The following is an 18,674-nucleotide window of genomic DNA, read 5'->3' as shown; positions in this document are numbered from 1 at the left end:
GACGTCAGAGTAGAACTGCAGTGCAATGTGTGTGCCAAATTGAGAGTATGGGGGAAATCAATGCACTTGGGAGAAATCACTCGCAGGCAAAATGGGGCATAGGGGAACTCCAATGCCAGCACCACACTTTGAGTGGCTCTGCCCAGAAGAGTTCTGCTCTTGTCTGCTCTGTAAGAAATGTGAGAGACCAACACAAACCCAGCTGATGACACATGTGTGACTGGTAGGGAACATTCCAGCTGAATGAATGAATGTATCTGGAGAAGACTGTGCATTTTTAGTTGATTGGTCATCATCTACCCTTCAGCTGATTAATCAATTAGTCTCACATTTGCACATGATTGTATCTCGGTATAAGGGGATTTTCAAGACAGCAAAGAAAATGTAAAACGATTTACAATTTCATTAACGAAATTACCGCTGGTTCTTAGATGGACGCACCATTTGTCATATTTCATTTTTGCTCCTAATACTGTCTTCATTTCCTATTTATGGAATGAATCAGGATCAAAGCTGCTTTAGGAACAAGAGGTGTGCTGTCAAGGAGGGACACTGAACTTCAGCTTCAATAATAAAATGTGGATCCCCTTTTTTTGGCCTTCAGGATTCTCCTCAGACAAGCTTCCTCTCTCCAGGCCACACCCCTCAACGGCCCTGGGCTGCTGCCCTGAGCTCCTCTGGAGGAGGAAAGGCAGGATGTGAAGTTAATTAATTAATAAATAACTTAAAACAGATTAATCAACTAGTGCCTTAGCCCACCATCTCAACAGGGTGCAGTTCAGTGCTATACATCGGGGTGGGCGATGTTTTTGAGGGCTGCATCCCCTTCAGATAATCCGTCATGAGTTGCATTCCAACAGTGGACAAAGTCTGAGACAAAAAGTGTTCTGTATTAATGAATCCAGAATAAAGACCAGCTTGCTTCAGTTTTCACCAAAGCTATCTCAGATGAGAATTCCCAACCTGAGAAGTCAGTCCCACTGTGTTTGCTGGGATCTTAACTGTACAGAGGATTTTTTTAAACAACAACAACAGTTCAGTACAGCTATTGTTCTGGAAAACAAAGTAATTTATGGCTTTAGTTTGCTACACACACAGTAGAAGCCTACTAATTTGTTCTCCGACAGCTGGGAGGTGGGTGGAACTTCTTTTCTCTAAGCCATGCAACCTGGAAAAGAGTTAAATCAACAACAGCAAAATTTGTTTCCAACAAATAAAATGCTGCTCATTTCAGCTTGGAAGCTACAACGAAAGAGGAACAGGGTGCATTTAAAAGCCGGGGGAAATAAAGAAGAAATGAACATGAATTCTGATAGAACGGAAGACGAGGGCAGCTTCAAGGGGTGTTGAAAGTTTCACAACATGAGGCTGAGGCTGCATGCAGTTGGTTGCTGATCTGTGATATATGCACTCGCTTATAAATGAGTCCCACTGAAGTCAGGAAAAAAAGGCACACAGCTGGTCCATCTAGTTCAGCGTTGCCTACTCTGTTTGGTAGTGGCTCTCCAGGGTTTCAAACAGTGGATATTTCTATCCCCACCTGGCAATGCCAGGAATAAAAATTTGGACCTTCTGTGTGCAAGGCTGATGCTTTGCTACTGAGCTTTGGTCCTTCCCAATTTCTGAGACAACGTGACTTACTTCTGAGTACATAGAACTGCCTTATACCTATCTCAGTAGTGTCTACTCTCAGTGTCAGTGTTTTCCAGGGCTTCAGACAGGAGGAATCTTACCAGAAGATACTGGTGCCTGAATCTGGGACCACCTTCCAGCAAAGCACATCCTGTATCACTGAGCTTTGGCCATACTAAGTCTATTGGTATGTCTTTGAGTAGGCATTCATAAGTTCATGCTACAAATCTCTGCACAGACACCCTTGGGAATGGGGTTGGTGGGGAGCATGTGCCTTTGCTGGCATCTGTTGGTGCCTCCCTAGGAATGCCCTCCACCCCTCCGCTGAGAACCACAGTGCTCCAAATCTTGCACAGATGCTGGTGAACTCCAGAAATTCGAGTAAGCTAAATGAACAGACTCTACAGCATGTTGGGCTGTTAGAATTCCTTGGCTTCTCTACAATATTTATTCTTCAGCATGGTAGATTTCTCTCTCTTTTCCTTAAATACAGAGCTGTATTTTCAAAGCCAAATTCCCTTCCTTCATATCTGCTTTCAAAATATTCCCCACAGGCGTATTCCGCAACACATCATTGATGCAGTTATAACGCCTTAGTCGCGGGTTGATACTGGACCATCTACACATTGTTCTGCTTTATTAGTTGCTTCTGTGATGCTTCCCCAGTGTTAGTGTGTTGTTGTCATCTGGAGGGACACTTTTGTCTATGGTGTAGCAAACATGGCGGGGGGGGGGGGACCCACACACAAAAAAACCCCTCACGGAACATTTGCTGTATGAGAAGTTACAGGATTTCAGCAGGAAGCTACAAGACATGTATCAACTGAAAATGAAGCAGCATGTCCAGCCCAAAACATTTGCAGGCACAAAAAGTATTGAAAGTGGGATTGTGTATAATCATGCTGATATCACATTGAGCACAAATGATCATGAATGGAGGGGCCCTAAGTTCAGGTTGAAACTTTTGCAGGCTCAAGTAGTATTGATAGCAGGAGCTCATAGAACCACCTGATTCCATGAGCACATTTCTAAGTTTCACAGCTGTGCAAAAATCCAATCTCACCTGCTGAATTGATGCTTGGTTAAGCAAAACCTCTGTTTAGATTTCCCATGCATTCAAAAAGCTCTGATTCAGCAGGTTGAGATCAGACTTTTGCAAAGCACATCCACGTAACAATGAGAAAAGCTCTTGTACACCGGGGGAATTCTCTGCACACAATGTGATTAAAATAGAGGTCAAGCAAAAGTGTGGATGAGCCCTTACTTGGTTTATCAAAGATAGGCCAAACATTGAAAGGAGATTGAGAAAAAAAACAGAGCTGTGTTTGAACTGGTTGCTGTGAACAAGTGGCCTCTAGTGGTAGCAATGAATACTTGCAAGGTATAACTAATTAGCAGAGGCTTTTGTGTTGATGGTGAAATCATACCTTATATCTTCCTCTCTGCTCCTTGTCTCAATGTTCAAATGTTATTTTTATGCTAGCACCTTTATTTGAACTGATGACCTATCATAGTTATCTATTATAGTTTATTACAGATATGAAATCAGACGTTCTCTTCTGAGGCAAAGCTGGTGGCGACCTGCAAAACAGCTTTTTCTATGGTGGTGTGAGGCATTCCACATTTAGGTTATCTTCCACTTTTTATGTCTTCTGCTAGCATAGCAGTTGAAACATTTTTCTTTTGAAACAAGCTTTTGATTCTGTTGCTGCTTAATGTATTGCTAGTGCTACACTTCCGCGGGTTTTTTCTTTCTTTTCTTTTTGCTGCTGTTTCAGATTTGTATATTTGTGTTTTTAAATGGTTATAATCATTGTTTTAGCTTGCACTGTATTTGTATTTCACTTTCTGAAACTTGTTTGTGGAACGAATACATATATATATATATAGAGAGAGAGAGAGAGAGAGAGATGGAGCTTATAAATTTTATAAACAGTCTTCTATGCTCTTAATTGCCAGACTGCCCTCCTGGATAACTGCTACAAAGATGCATACTTGCCACTATTATCAATGCTTTTTAAATATCCAAGTTAGATTACTGCAATGAGTTGTACATGGGGCAGCTCTTGAAGACAGTCCAGAGACTGATTGGTGGTTATCCAGAACTTGCCATTCTAAACATAGGTCCTTTCTAAGTCCTGTTTTAAAAGATCTGCGTTGGTGTTGTTATGTACTGAAGTTCTCACCCTGGGCTAGCAGGGGATACTGTAGATAGTTTTCACTCAGGTCCACATATGCAAATAAGGGATTGAAAGTGACGTTCAGTGATTGGATAGTTACAAAAAATGGTTACTGTTGCGTTGTAGTGGAGCTCTATATAAGCAGGCTGGGTGAACCCTTGAGTTCAGTTCTGTTCTGCCTGTGAATAAACAAGAGCTGGTTGAAGAATCACTGTGTCGTCTGATATGTTCACCCACAATGTAACAGGTGTCCTGTGTGTTTCTGGGCTCATATCAATGTGACCTAATTTTTTAAAACCCTAAACAGCTTGGGAAACAGGGAACTGTCTTTTCCCATATGCACTTATCCCAAATCCAAGTTCAGATGAGATGGCTAGCAACTGGAGAGAGGACCTTTTCAGTGATGGCACCCTGCTTACGGATTGTGATAAGTGAAAGAAGCACCAGCTCTTTCATCCTTTCATTATCCAGCCTTTTTATTTCTCCAAAGCATGTGGCATTTAATCATTGTTTTATTGCTTTATTGTTTACTGGTTTGTCACCCATAGCAACTTACAAAAGATGGAACCCGCAATTGTTTCTCTGTATAAGCTACAACAAACGTTTGAATATTTATAATTACAATTATTATGATTACATGCAGCCTGCTTTAAGCAGACAAAATAAATAATGATGCTTGTATTTGTTTGTGCAAAACAGCTAAGAGACCTGGAAACAGGTGTAAGTACCTGGAAGTACCTGGAAGAAGAACATGGAGTGGAAACGATGGGGGAAACTGCCCAGTCAAATTTAGTGAGATTTTGCTGAAAACCCACTGCACACATCAAAGATTTCAGGGTTATTGCTAATTCCAGTAATGGCTGGCAGGGTGTGGGGGATTGGAAGTGCAATTTGGCTTGGTGCCCAGACTAAATGCAGCCTCTTCCAAGCTGCTTTTCCTACCAGCGATATTTAAGGCCAAGTGACAAATGTTAATGAAAAGAAATTGCAATATATTTCTATACCAATCAAGCATCTTAAATATAAATTCAGGACCACGTTTCCTGGAATCAGACAGAACAAAGTTAGAAAGTACATGTTGTGTGTTGCATTTTAATGCTCAGGGAAAGAGTGGGGGGGGGGGGCGTTGGGGAAAACCTTCATATATTCATTCCACGTAGTGGTATTTCTTTGCAGAAAAACAAGAAGGCTGCATGGTCTTTTGTAAGGAAAACAACAGTGGCCCTGAGCCTTCTCCTCAGAGCAGTTTCCCAAACCTCTGAATAAAAACTGGAGGCACAACTCTTGCACATGAAATGGCTTACTTTTAGAGCCTCATACCTGTAGCACAAGTTGCTTAGCCCAATATAATCTGCTCTCTCCAGCAGAAGCCTTCCAGGGTTGGGTGAACCCTTGTGCATTGCCAAAAAAGGAATGAAAGAGAAAATGCGTCAACAAATAAAGAGGACGAGTAAGGACACTGATTTGCATAGCATTTGCTTATGCCCATGTACACGTATAGCTGCAAATCTAGAAATAATCATACTATAATTTAAATAGAGATCACTGCAGATGGTGACAGCAGCCACAAAATTAAGAGACGCCTGCTTCTCGGGAGGAAAGCAATGACAAACCTAGACAGCATTTTAAAAAGTAGAGACATCACTTGCCAACAAAGGTCCGTATAGTAAAAGCTATGGTTTTCCCAGTAGTGATGTATGGAAGTGAGAGCTGGACCATAAAGAAGGCTGATCGCCGAAGAATTGATGCTTTTGAATTATGGTGCTGGAGGAGACTCTTGAGAGTCCCATGGACTGCAAGAAGATCAAACGCATCCATTCTTAAGGAAATCAGCCCTGAGTGCTCACTGGAAGGACAGATCGTGAAGCTGAGGCTCCAATACTTTGGCCACCTCATGAGAAGAGAAGACTCACTGGAAAAGACCCTGATGTTGGGAAAGATGGAGGGCACAAGGAGAAGGGGACGACAGAGGACAAGATGGTTAGACAGTGTTCTCGAAGCTACAAACATGAATCTGACGAAACTGTGGGTGGCAGTGGAAGACAGGAGTGCCTGGCGTGCTCTGGTCCATGGGGTCACGAAGAGTCAGACATGACTGAACGACTAAACAACAACAACAACAAAATTTAAATAGAAATAAAATAGATCTTACTATGGTTTGGTAGACTGTGGCCAGATTACCTGTCCAGGTGTCAGCCGCTGATGAGCAATTGCAAATCTCCTGCTCTCCCTTCCGGCAGTTCTTTGCCTTTAAATGGAACTTGGGCTGACCAGCCCTTCAAACACAGGACATCTGAAATAAACACTGTCTTCTGTAAGCAGGAAAATGACAATCCTATTCCAGGGTTTGGGGCAGAGGTCTTCCCATTACCTTCTACCTGTCTTCTTCCACCTGAACTTCCCAGCTGGGACCTACAATTTGGGTCTGAAGCAGAAGTAGCATTTAGCAAAATTTTACGCAACGAAACTTTTGTGGGCCGAAGGAACGCATAGCAATTCATTCAAATGAGGTTAATTGTATTGTAGCTTTTTTTTTAATAGCTGGGCAAAGAAGAAATGAATGTAGCTGGCAACTTAAAAGCCAGAGGAGAGGTTTGTCTCCCAAATTCTGTTATAATCAATGGGATACTATTTACATAAAAATAAGTAGGCGGTACAAGTCATAAGGGTTTGCATGAATTTATAGAGTACGTCCTGCTTTTATTCATAAAAAGTGGGTGGTGTTGTAGCAGGAAAAGTGGGGACAGCCCTGGTACCCACTTAATCTAAGCTTTAAATAATGCAAATGAGAACTGGTTATCCAGCCATTGCAGAGACTAGAATTTATGTTTCCAAAAAGCAGAAATGCTTAATGGAACCCCAATCGTCTCAGTTTTTTCCCCATCTTTACCCACTGTACACCCTTACCTTCAATAATGAGAAAAAACCATATGGCTGAGCTGACATGCATCAAAATGCAAAGTAAGGTTTGGTTCCCTGAATGTTCTCGCGTTTTGCGTTTGTACTGAGGCTCCATCTGGTGAACGAATGTAGTTCGTTCAAAAGGACTTTGTGTTCTGCCTCTGCTCTTTACACTTCTTTCCTGTCTGCAATGGGATGCAATGTAGATTTTGGAATGTTTTAATCTTTTTACTTTTAGGATCTTAAGTTTTTGTGTGTTTCCATCCACTTCTTATGATTTACCATAAAATCTTAACTAAAATGATATTATTATGATTGTTATTATGATTATTATAAAGAAGAACCCAAAATCTTGAACACTATTTTGTGGAATTTTGTTTGGCCTAGAAAAGGCATTGGTTTTGTCATATGAATGATGAAGTTTTTCTTATGGGCAAAAAACTACTTTTCCTTTTCGTGTCACAAGAATCATCATAATGTAAGAATGGGGGTTAATGGGATCAGGATGATTGAGTGTGTTCCTTAATAATCCCTGACACAGAGCACTTGCAGACTGTTAGGGTAGGATTCGCTTACATTCCACCAAATTTTGGCTGTGCAAACGATTTGGTGCTCTTGTGTAACAAACAAGGAGAGCCAATCCAGGGTAGGATGGTGGCTAAAGTGTCAGAGTAGGACCAGGGAGCCCAGGTTTCTAGTCCACACTTGACCACAAAGCTCACTGGGTGACCTTGGGCCAGCCACAGTCTCTCAGCCTAACCCACCTAAGTTAACTGGCGGAGGAAGGGGGGAGCGCACTGCCCCTGGCACCACGGTCCCAGTGAGATGCCATCGCGGCTACCTCCCCCGCGCTGGGCGCCACGCCCCAGGACGTGCGCCACACCCCTGCAGGCAGTGCATCATGCCCCTGGGATGCACGGCACACCCCTGCGGGCGGCATGACATGCCCACGGGACGCGCACCACACACCCCGGGACGCACGCCAGTCACGCCCCCGCCTACTCTCTGCTCCCAGTGCCGGAGCATGAAGCTCCACCACTGCCTAAGTTACCCTACAGGGTTGTGAGGATTAAATGGAGGGAAGAGAAATATATACAGTGGACACTCGGGTTGCGAACGTGATCTGTGCGGGATACACGTTCGCAACCCGCGCGTGCGCAGATGCTTCTGCACATGTGCAAAGCGTGATATAGCGCTTCTGCGCATGTGCCACTTCTGAAATCTGGAAGTAACTCGTTCTGGTACTTCCGGGTTTTGGCGGGTGCGTAACCTGAAAAAAGGCAACCTGAAGCGGCTGTAACCCGAGGTATGACTGTATATGCTACCTTGAGTTCCTTGAAGGAAAGTTGAGATATATAATAATAATAAAAAACAAAAAAACCTGCTTGCCTCCTGAAATAGAACTTTATGACAGGAAAATGCACTGTAAAGCATGGAGTGGCAGCAAAAGAGTTGGCAGGTACCTGCGGTTAGAGAGCAGAGTGATCAGGGGGCCCTAGTTAAAGCAATACATAAATAAAATAGGAGATACAGTCCAGGATCTTACCAAGGATGCTGGTCCAACATTCTGCAGATGCCAACAAGAACATGCCTGTATAACTTCCCTGTTCTCACACTAAGGACCAGAGCCCAAATTTCCCCTTTTAATTAGCTGGTTTTAATTACTCAATCAACACATTGTAACTCTCTGTGTGCAGCGCATCATTTCTTTACACAGCAACAGCCTCTCTTCTGAGGACTTAAGAGCCAAGAAGGTATTTGCTCTTGGGTTAAACTTAGACTAGAAAAACAACAACAACATAATTGCCTACGATAGGATATCAGAAGTTAAACATTCAACAGCTGTGCACAGACTACGTGGGTTTGCATTTATGCTCCTGTCAAGGTATACCTTCCCTGAGATTGTAATAATTACTTATTTTTATATAAAAAAAGAAATATTCCCTGTCTTCCTTCAAGACAGGTAGCTGGATATCACTGGATCACATTCATCCAGTGCTTTACCAACTGCACTGGCTCCCGGTGGAGTACAAGGTCAGGTTTAAGGTGCTGGTTTTGACCTTTAAAACCCTATGTGGCCTAGGACACACGTACCTACGGGACCGCCTCTCCTGGTATGCCCCGTGGAGGACCTTAAGGTCCACAAATGACAACATTTTGGAGGTCCCAGGTCACAAGGTGGTTAGATTGGTCTCAACTAGGGCCAGGGCCTTTTCAGTACTGGCCCCGACTTGGTGGAACGCTCTGTCACAAGAGACTAGGGCCCTGCAGGCCTTGACATCTTTCCGCAGGGCCTGCAAGACAGAGCTGTTCCGCTTGGCCTTTGGTTTGGACTCAGTCTGACCCTTATGTTTCCCTCCCCGTATGGTTTTGAGCTATGGGCTACTTTTAAAATGAGGCTGCATTTTAAATTGCATTTTTCCTGTATTTTAAATTGCCCCCCCCCCATTATGTTTTTACTGTAATTTTACTGGTGTTAGCTGCCCTGAGCCTGGCTCTGGCCAGGGAGGGTGGGATGGATATTAATTAATTAATTAATTAATTAATTAATTAATATTATTATTATTATTAATCGAAGAACATGAGGAGAGTCTGCTGGGTCAGGCTGATGGTCCATCTAGCCCACCATCTTGTTCTTACTGTGTCCAACCAGGTACCCTATAGGAAGCACCAAAGCAAGACCTGAACATACCTGCACTCTCCCCACTTGTGATTCTCAGCAACTGCCATTCAGAGGCACGGTGCATTCAGAGGAAGAACATAGCCATTAATTAACCCTGTCCTCTGTATAACAACCAGGAGGCTCCACACTGACTGGCAGCAGTTCTCCAGGCTTCCCAGGTCCTACCTGGCAATGCCAGGGATTGAACCTGTGACTTTCTGCATGCCAAGCAGGTGCTCTACAACTGAGCCACAGCCATATCAGATGCAGGGGTCTGCCTGAAACTTAGAATCATAGAATCATAGAGTTGGAAGAGACCACAAGGGCCATCGAGTCCAACCCCCTGCCAAGCAGGAAACACCATCAGAGCACTCCTGACATATGGTTGTCAAGCCTCTGCTTAAAGACCTCCAAAGAAGGAGACTCCACCACACTCCTTGGCAGCAAATTCCACTGTCGAACAGCTCTTACTGTCAGGAAGTTCTTCCTAATGTTTAGGTGGAATCTTCTTTCTTGTAGTTTGGATCCATTGCTCCGTGTCCGCTTCTCTGGAGCAGCAGAAAACAACCTTTCTCCCTCCTCTATGTGACATCCTTTTATATATTTGAACATGGCTATCATATCACCCCTTAACCTCCTCTTCTCCAGGCTAAACATGCCCAGCTCCCTTAGCCGTTCCTCATAAGGCATCGTTTCCAGGCCTTTGACCATTTTGGTTGCCCTCCTCTGGACACGTTCCAGTTTGTCAATGTCCTTCTTGAACTGTGGTGCCCAGAACTGGACACAGTACTCCAGGTGAGGTCTGACCAGAGCAGAATACAGTGGCACTATAACTTCCCTTGATCTAGATGCTATACTCCTATTGATGCAGCCCAGAATTGCATTGGCTTTTTTAGCTGCTGCGTCACACTGTTGGCTCATGTCAAGTTTGTGGTCAACCAAGACTCCTAGATCCTTTTCACATGTACTGCTCTCAAGCCAGGTGTCACCCATCTTGTATTTGTGCCTCTCATTTTTTTTGCCCAAGTGCAATACTTTACATTTCTCCCTGTTAAAATTCATCTTGTTTGTTTTGGCCCAGTTCTCTAATCTGTCAAGGTCGTTTTGAAGTGTGATCCTGTCCTCTGGGGTGTTAGCCACCCCTCCCAGTTTGGTGTCATCTGCAAATTTGATCAGGATGCCCTTGAGTCCATCATCCAAGTCGTTGATAAAGATGTTGAATAAGACCGGGCCCAAGACAGAACCCTGTGGCACCCCACTAGTCACTCTTCTCCAGGATGAAGAGGAACCATTGATGAGCACCCTTTGGGTCCGGTCAGTCAGCCAGTTACAAATCCATTGAGTGGTAGCAGAGTCAAGACCGCATTTTACCAGCTTCTTTACAAGAATATCATGGGGCACCTTGTCAAATGCCTTGCTGAAATCAAGGTAGGCTACATCCACTGCATTCCCTTCATCTACCAGGCTTGTAATTCTGTCAAAAAATGAGATCAGGTTCGTCTGACATGACTTATTTTTCAGAAATCCATGCTGACTATTGGTGATCACAGCATTCCTTTCTAGGTGCTCACAGATTGTTTGCTTAATGATCTGCTCCAGAATCTTCCCTGGTATTGATGTCAGACTGACTGGGCGGTAATTATTTGGGTCTTCTCTTTTCCCCTTTTTGAAAATAGGGACAACATTTGCCCTCCTCCAGTCTGCCGGGACTTCGCCTGTTCTCCAGGAATTCTCCTGAAACTTGGGGGCAAGCCGGCAGCAAATCACACCATGCAAGTTGGAATTAACTCTTTAGTAGGAAGAAGACGATCTGCACAGACTTGCTGGAATATCAGGCCTAATGAGCAGCTCTTCCCTGATAGGTCTTGCCCCATGGATCAGTTGCCTGCCTCCCAACAGCTGTCTAAGTCCCTTCCTCTCTAGGGCTTTTTCCAAGCAATCAGAGACTGTGCCTGGTTGCAGCCTGTCACTGCACCGTCCATTTCAGCCCTCTTCTGGTTCTGGGAAACAGGAGCGGAGGGCAGCTTGTTGCAGCAGCAGCAGGAGACACTGGCCTCTTTGCCTCCCTCCCCCCTTCTTCAGCTTCTGCCTCTGATTATAGATTTCTGTCTACAACAGACTCATTAAATCCTGTTACCTCTTCAGCTTCCAACATCTCCTCTTCCCAGTCTTCTCCCTCTGACCACTCATTGTCATCCCACCACCAGTCCCTGGGCTCTGAGCCTTCTTCATTCGGTGGTACCCCACCTGGTTCCACCTCTGTGTCCATGACATGGGAGTGCATGGAAATAAATCAGAATTAGAGTTTGAATGAAATTCAGAGGTCACCCAATCCAGCCTTTGTGAACCTGGTGCCCTCCAGACTTTTTGGACTACAACTCCCATCAGCCTCAGCTAGGGAGTTGTAGTCCAAAACCAGGTTGGTGAAGGGACCACAGGACACAGCACACAACTACAGCATTCTTGCCCGACCTCTGCTTAGGCACCTTCAGTGAAGGAGCACTCATCATCACCTCCCAGAGGCAGTTTGTCCCATTGTTGAGCTCCTCATACAATTAGAATCTTGCTGCTCATGTTGAGCCAAATTCTGCTTCCCTGCAAATTCTAACCATTGATCCCAGGGCTGCCCCAAGGAACAACACAGGAAAAGTCTGTTCCAGCTTCTGCCAAACAGACCTTCAGATGTTTGAAGATCACATCCCCCTTTAATCTTCTCTTCTCCAGACTAAACAACTTGCCCAACTTTTTCAAGTGATCTTTAAACAGTTCAGAACAACAACATTTTAATCAGGCATTCTCCGGAGGCCGTTGTTTGTTAGTGATTTTAATGAACTTTGGTCTATGTTCTATTTTTCGGGAGGGGGTGTTGGTTTTTTTGTTTTTGCTGAGGCTGTGTCTTCTCTGGACGAATGCTGAGCAAGTGTTTTGATGTATTTTGACTCTTTGTTGTATTCTTAACCTCTCTCTATAGAGTTTTTTAAGGGGATTGTTAGCCTCCCTGACTCTTGGAGAAGTGGGGTGCAAATGTTTTAAATAATTAACAGGGACCAGAAAAAAGAGGGACTCTTGTCACAATTAGATTGCATTTTGTATTTTGGTTTTAGTAATTTGGCAACCCTAATAAAGCAGAAGCACTAGGGTTAATTTTTGTAGTTGGCAACCTAGGAAGCTAATATTTGTTAGAGACATTTGTTTCAAAAATAAAAACCAGGAACCCCCCCCCCCAAAAAAAAGTTGTTGAGCTTTTTTCAGACAAACCTCAAAGTTAGACAAAGCACTGCCTTTTGGAAATTCCCCCCACCTTTGAAATCCTGGTAATGTCCAGGAAAATCCAGACACATGACAGCCTTCTTTTAAAAACATGTATCACACCTCTTCATTCCGTTATTTCCTTTCCTTTACCAAGTTTCTCTGTATAATAAAGCCTTGCAGTTTCACTATCTGTAACCTCAGAGTCAAGCCAGAACAGAGCAGTTACATTTGAGCAGTGTTTGTTTGTGATTTGTTCTTTCCGCTTTGGAAGCGAGGTGCGAAGAAGATCACCCACTCTGGGCTTTGCTACTTTAATATGCAGATGTGAGACGAGAAGAATCAAGCTGGCAATCTGGACTTTGCTACTACATTTCCACATATGTGAGAAGGACGAATCTCAAGGAAACACAAAGCACAGCTTTGGGCAAGGATAATGCTGTTTTCATCACCTACGGTCATTCAGAAACCTATGGGTCAGGGTCTTATGCTTTGCCATCCCAAGTGTATACAAGGCAATTTTGTCTTCTCTTGACCTCTCGCAAACACACCTGGTAGCAGAGGTGCTACCAAGGATTGAGGGCCCCTGATGCAATGTCCTGAACATTGAGGGGGCCTGGCCCCCCTCAAAAAAAGAGATTGGGGCCCCCCCCAGTGTCTCAGCTCCCATGAATCGGGTGCCCTTGCTTGGTAGAGACATAGGAGAGGGTCTTCTAAGTGGCTGCTCCCGGACTCTGGAACTCACTTCTAGTGAGTTGCTAACACCTGGGGCTCCATGGACGGGGAGGTGGGAGGGAGAACGCATGCACATTCAACTGCCTAAGGGCATTTATGTCACCCAGGAAATCTCAGCCGCAGAGATAGGAGGAGTCATTCTGCTGTCTGGAGAAGTCACTTCCTGACTTGCATGGAGAGGCCATTTTCAACAGAGCTCAGCCTCAGAAGTGTGGAGCTGTACTGAGGCAGCATCAGGGGTTGAAATTTTGCACCCCCTAACAATTTTGCTGGTCCCATCACCTCCTGGCAAATAGAAGGGGAGGAAATGGAGGCAGTGAGAGATTTTACTTTCTTGGGCTTCATGATCACTGCAGATGGTGACAGCAGCCATGAAATTAAGAGACGCCTGCTTCTTGGGAGGAAAGCAATGACAAACCTAGACAGCATTTTAAAAAGTAGAGACATCACCTTGCCAACAAAGGTCCGTATAGTAAAAGCTATGGTTTTCCCAGTAGTGATGTATGGAAGTGAGAGCTGGACCATAAAGAAGGCTGATCGCCGAAGAATTGACGCTTTTGAATTATGGTGCTGGAGGAGACTCTTGAGAGTCCCATGGGCTGCAAGAAGATCAAACACATCCATTCTTAAGGAAATCAGCCCTGAGTGCTCACTGGAAGGACAGATCATGAAGCTGAGGCTCCAATACTTTGGCCACCTCATGAGAAGAGAAGACTCACTGGAAAAGACCCTGATGTTGGGAAAGATGGAGGGCACAAGGATAAGGGGACGACAGAGGACGAGATGGTTAGACAGTGTTCTCGAAGCTACAAACATGAATCTGACCAAACTGCGGGAGGCCGTGGAAGACAGGAGTGCCTGGCGTGCTCTGGTCCATGGGGTCACGAAGAGTTGGACATGACTGAACGACTAAACAACAACAACAACAACAACAATTTTGCGCCCAGGACAACTGTCTCTGTGCAACTGTCTCTGTGCCCCCACCCCACTATGCCACTGCTCCCTCGCTATGATGGTGATGATGATGATGATGATGATGATAATGATAATAATAATAATAATAATAATAATAAATTTATTATTTGTACCCCGCCCATCTGGCTGGGTTTCCCCAGCCACTCTGGGCAGCTTCCAACAAAGATGAAAAATACATTAAACGCTAGACTGGCTCCCTTGGCAGGTGAAGACCTTTTTTCAACAGGCTTAGGGATAGCATTAAAAGCCTTCAGTTTCCCCAATGTTTTTAATAGCCCTTAGAGACCGACAGGGTCTAATTCTATTAATGCTTTTTACAAAAATAATTCGGTTGCTCTGATTTTATCTGTAAGCCGCCTGGAGTCCCTAGGAGCGAAAAGGGTACACACGCATAAATAACAGGAAGCTCTCATCAAGGCCACCCAGGCGTCTTCTTAACAGCAGGTGCTACGAAGCCTCGAGCAACTAAAAGCGGGAGGACCTGGGAGGTTGTTTTGACTCCCCCTGGCTGGCACCCTTTGGCGCAGGTGCCCAAGCAACCAGGCAGCGGGCGCTGTGCATCTTTGATCCGGGCTTGTGCGATCTGCTGACTGCTAATCGTTTGCTGCAGGAGACAAGCGAGGAACAGCGGCGGCAGCATCACCCAGCAGCAAATCCGAGGAGGTCGGCCGAGCAGCAGTAGCGGCGGCCCCGCCTCCTTTCCCCTCCCTTTCCTCCTGCGCGCCGCTTTCTGCCGCCCGCGCCTCCTCTCCAGAGCGGATCTGCGCTCAGGCTGCCGCTTGCGATGGAAGGCTTGCCTTCGACCTCCTTGGAGCTGAAGAATGGAAACCCCGCCGCGCCGGCAGTTGCAGCAGCAGCAGCAGCGGCGGCACCATCATCATCATCACCACCACCAACACCAGCAGCCGTTTCCCCACGATCCCTCCGCAGCAGCTTTCTGACACGTGTCCGGGAGAAGCTCTGCTCTTGGTGAGCACAAAAGGGGAGCGAGCGAGGCGCTGGCACCCGATCAATACCCGTCGAGGGTTTACAACCCGATTTTCAGTAGATTTTGTTATCTTTACGCTTCCGGGCTGCGCCTTCCGCGGCGCACGTGCTTTTCTGAAGCGGCACGCGGTCGGAGCGCTTTCTGCTTTTGTGTGTGAGTGTGTGGGGGGGAATAAGGCAAAGGTCACGTGGAAAGCAAGTTTGTTCACTTTCTGGCGGAGGAATCCTTCCACTTGAGTAGGGTGGGTTGGGGTTGGAGTTGGCTGGCTGAGGCTGTGCCCTCTGTACATGCTCAAGGCGTACTTTGTTTTTTTGTGTTAGTTCGTGTGCGCCACGGAATATTCAGACAAGAGCCTTCGTGCATCCGCTTAAGTCTTAGTGGTTTGTGGCTGACTGATACAGAATAAAGAAATTTATTTACTTGGGGAGCGGTGAAGCATATGCTATGTATGCAGAATGTTCCTGGCTGATTATTATTATTTTGTGTATGCTGTTGGCAGAGGCTCTGGAAAGTAGACAGTGGGGAAGGGCCTTGGCTGACTGGAGGAGCATCTCCTCCGCATGCCTGCTTGAAACCATCGAGAGCTGCTGCCAGTCAGTGTGGACAGTACTAAGTGGGTCAATCATCTGACTCCCTCTATGGCAGCTTATGTTCCTAACATTAGATGATAGCCTGACCTGGCATAAGTCAGCTTTCTACACCCTACAAATGTCTGACAGGACCTAGGATCAGCCTGTAGACTTCTAGGGGCCCACATGATGGCAGATCAGTTTCTTTAGGGTGTGGGCAGGGGCAAACCTAGGGATTGGTTAGGTTGGCCCTCAGCCCAAGAGCACAAAAATCACCACAAAATAAAATCTCCTTGCCAAGGGTGCAAGGGAGCATAGGTACGTCGCCTCTGGGTCTGGGCTGAGATGTTGGTGCCAGTGAACAAGACCAAAATGCTTGCAGCTTGGTACTTGCATGCCCCAACACCTGAGTGGCTGTTGGGTGGGGTAGCCAGAGAGGTGTTGCAACAAAAGTAGTGGGAGGCTGATGCATTAGGTGGTTGGCGATTCAGTGATTCAGTATCAGATGACTGTTTTGAATTCCAGGTTTTCTTTGCTCTGTAAGCCTTGCTCCTTTAAGTTGCAGACAGAATAATGGAATATTGGTTGTTATTGTAAAAGAGTATCAAAGGAGAGCCTAGCAGAAAAGTTGGCATCTATTTGCTTTTGCAAGAAACAGGCGGAAACTTAATGTTTTTCCATTGGAATTGATTTGGTAGTGGGGGGGGCGGGTAATCTGAGTAGGAAATTCAATTTTTGTGGTGGGGGAGGAACCAGCTGCTGTGAAATTGATTGGAGGATCTGGGGAAAATTAATCTTGGCTGGAATGAATATTTGAAGCATTAATTTGGATGGTAAACTGTGTGAGAAGACAGAAGTGCCTGGTGTGCTCTGGTCCATGGGGTCACGAAGAGTCGGATACGACTAAACGACTAAACAAGAACAACAAAACTGTGTGAACTTTGTAAAAAACCCAAAAAGCTGAGGGATTGATTTGGGGCATCTGGGTAGGGAATTAATTGAAGGAGAAATGATTAGTGGATTAGCTTTGCCCACCTACCCTGCCTTGTGCTCCTTTTGTGATTATGGACAAGTCACCTACCTTTCCGTCTCACTTGTTTGTCATTGTTGAAATGGGTGTAGTTGCAGGAAACATAGGTTCAGTCCACACCTCTCTCTGCCTGGTACTCCGAGATCATGGTCTTGAGCAACTGACTTGCTCCATCTTGTCCAATATTCTGATGTCAACAGCAGTTGGCCAAATGTGTCTGGGAAGGTTGAAGCATGATGGCAGTAGCATCCTCTTGGTCTTAAAAGGTATAATCGCAGTTCTGTGCACAGCACTCGGCAGGGCCTAGACAATCAGTTGATCATAGAGGCTTCCCTGCAAACAGAGCTCACCTGAGGCAAAAGTGGCTGTTTGGGTGGGGCAGAACTGCTATGCTTTTGGCAGGTAGGTCCCTGCTGCTTATTGGGGGCATAGCTGTCAACATTTCCCTTTTCTAAAGGGAAATTCCCTTATTCTGAATAGGATTCCTTGCAAGAAAAGGGAAAAGTTGACAGCTATGATGCATGGTGAAGAACAGGGAATTTTCTTGCACCACTCTTTTAGGACAAGGCAACGGGGATGTTGATCTCAAGACTGGTATGGCAATGTGTTTTATTGGATCAGCTTGGTAAATACGCTTTTAGGACTGGAAATTGCTTTGCTGTTATAAGGTTGTACAGAGCGCTTTTTTTCCACCTGAAACTCAGTTCCAGCACCCCTCAGGTGGGTGCCATTGCCTTCATAAGAGAACAAGGGAGGTGTTCATGTGAGGTCTGGCACCTTTTTCTAGAAAAACAGCACTGGTTGTACGCCTGTATGACAATGGAAGTTGGCCTAATGTGCCTACCTGAACTGTTACCGTCCCTCTCATTATAAACAGACAATGTCATAGCTAGATATTGCTTTGCTTTGTGCAAAGCTAATGATTTGTTGCATCCCTTCTGTGAAGCGAAGAAGGGTTAAGCTCTTATCCCTATACTGGGACTTGACCAGATTGGACTTCAGATCTGTCTCCTGCTTCTGAATCCTTTTTTTAAATAGAATTCCAAACGATTAAACAAATGAATCTTACGGGGGGTTGTCTCAGGCAGTGCTCTCCTCTCTTTCAGAGCCAAGCGATATAGGACATTGATAAAACTGCTTGCTTGAGACCTTTTGATGGAAATTATTGCTCTGTAAGGTTTAAGGTCCAGGTTGCAGAGCAGATTGCAAAGGAATTTCTTCTTCTTAAACTGGCAGCCAAGTTTTTTTCTCGTATTATTCTAAACGAAGAACCTTGCATTACCTACTGGAAGAAAGGTCAAGTGATATATTTGTGCAGAATGGCAGGCCCTTGCGTCAAAAGGCCTTCAGACTGCAACATGTCATTGCGGTAAGGGGAGGGAGGACATTATACAACAGTTTCAACTGGTGTTGAAGGCTGAGGCCTGTGGATATAGTGGCTACAGGTTGAAGAACAATTAACCACAATTGAGTAGTTGTTGCTTAGATTCTGTTCTTCAATCTGAAGATTCCAGATTACTGAGGTTCTGAAGTGCCTTGGCTAAAGTGGACGTACTTTTAATCCTAGCTAATGTTGCTTGGAAATTTAAACCCCATGTTAAACCCCTTCTTTCTTAAATTAGTGGTCCTTTAAAGTACTTAAATTATGCTGGATTATCCCCCATTGTTCTTACAGCCCCCGTGACCAAACAAAAAAGTTAATTTAGGCCTTACAGTGACTAAGAGCATGGTGAAGAACAGGGAATTTTCTTGC

The 18,674-nt window shown here is 45.0% G+C and overlaps 1 protein-coding gene across 1 annotated transcript in view; it reads left to right on the top strand.

Annotated features, from left to right (window-relative positions):
- The first annotated feature begins 14,864 nt into the window (after positions 1-14,864).
- Positions 14,865-18,674, top strand: part of SLC35F2 (solute carrier family 35 member F2) — a 29,107-nt gene continuing 25,297 nt past the window's right edge. Inside the window, exon 1 of the mRNA XM_083436657.1 lies at positions 14,865-15,303. Coding sequence (XP_083292783.1) covers positions 15,119-15,303 — 185 coding nt within the window. The 5' untranslated portion in view covers positions 14,865-15,118. The remainder of the gene's footprint in view (positions 15,304-18,674) is intronic.

The sequence above is a fragment of the Podarcis tiliguerta genome (assembly GCF_965153285.1).
Source record: "Podarcis tiliguerta genome assembly, chromosome: 4".
Classification (NCBI taxonomy): Eukaryota; Metazoa; Chordata; class Lepidosauria; order Squamata; family Lacertidae; genus Podarcis; species Podarcis tiliguerta.
This window is presented reverse-complemented; position numbering and strand designations above follow the sequence as displayed.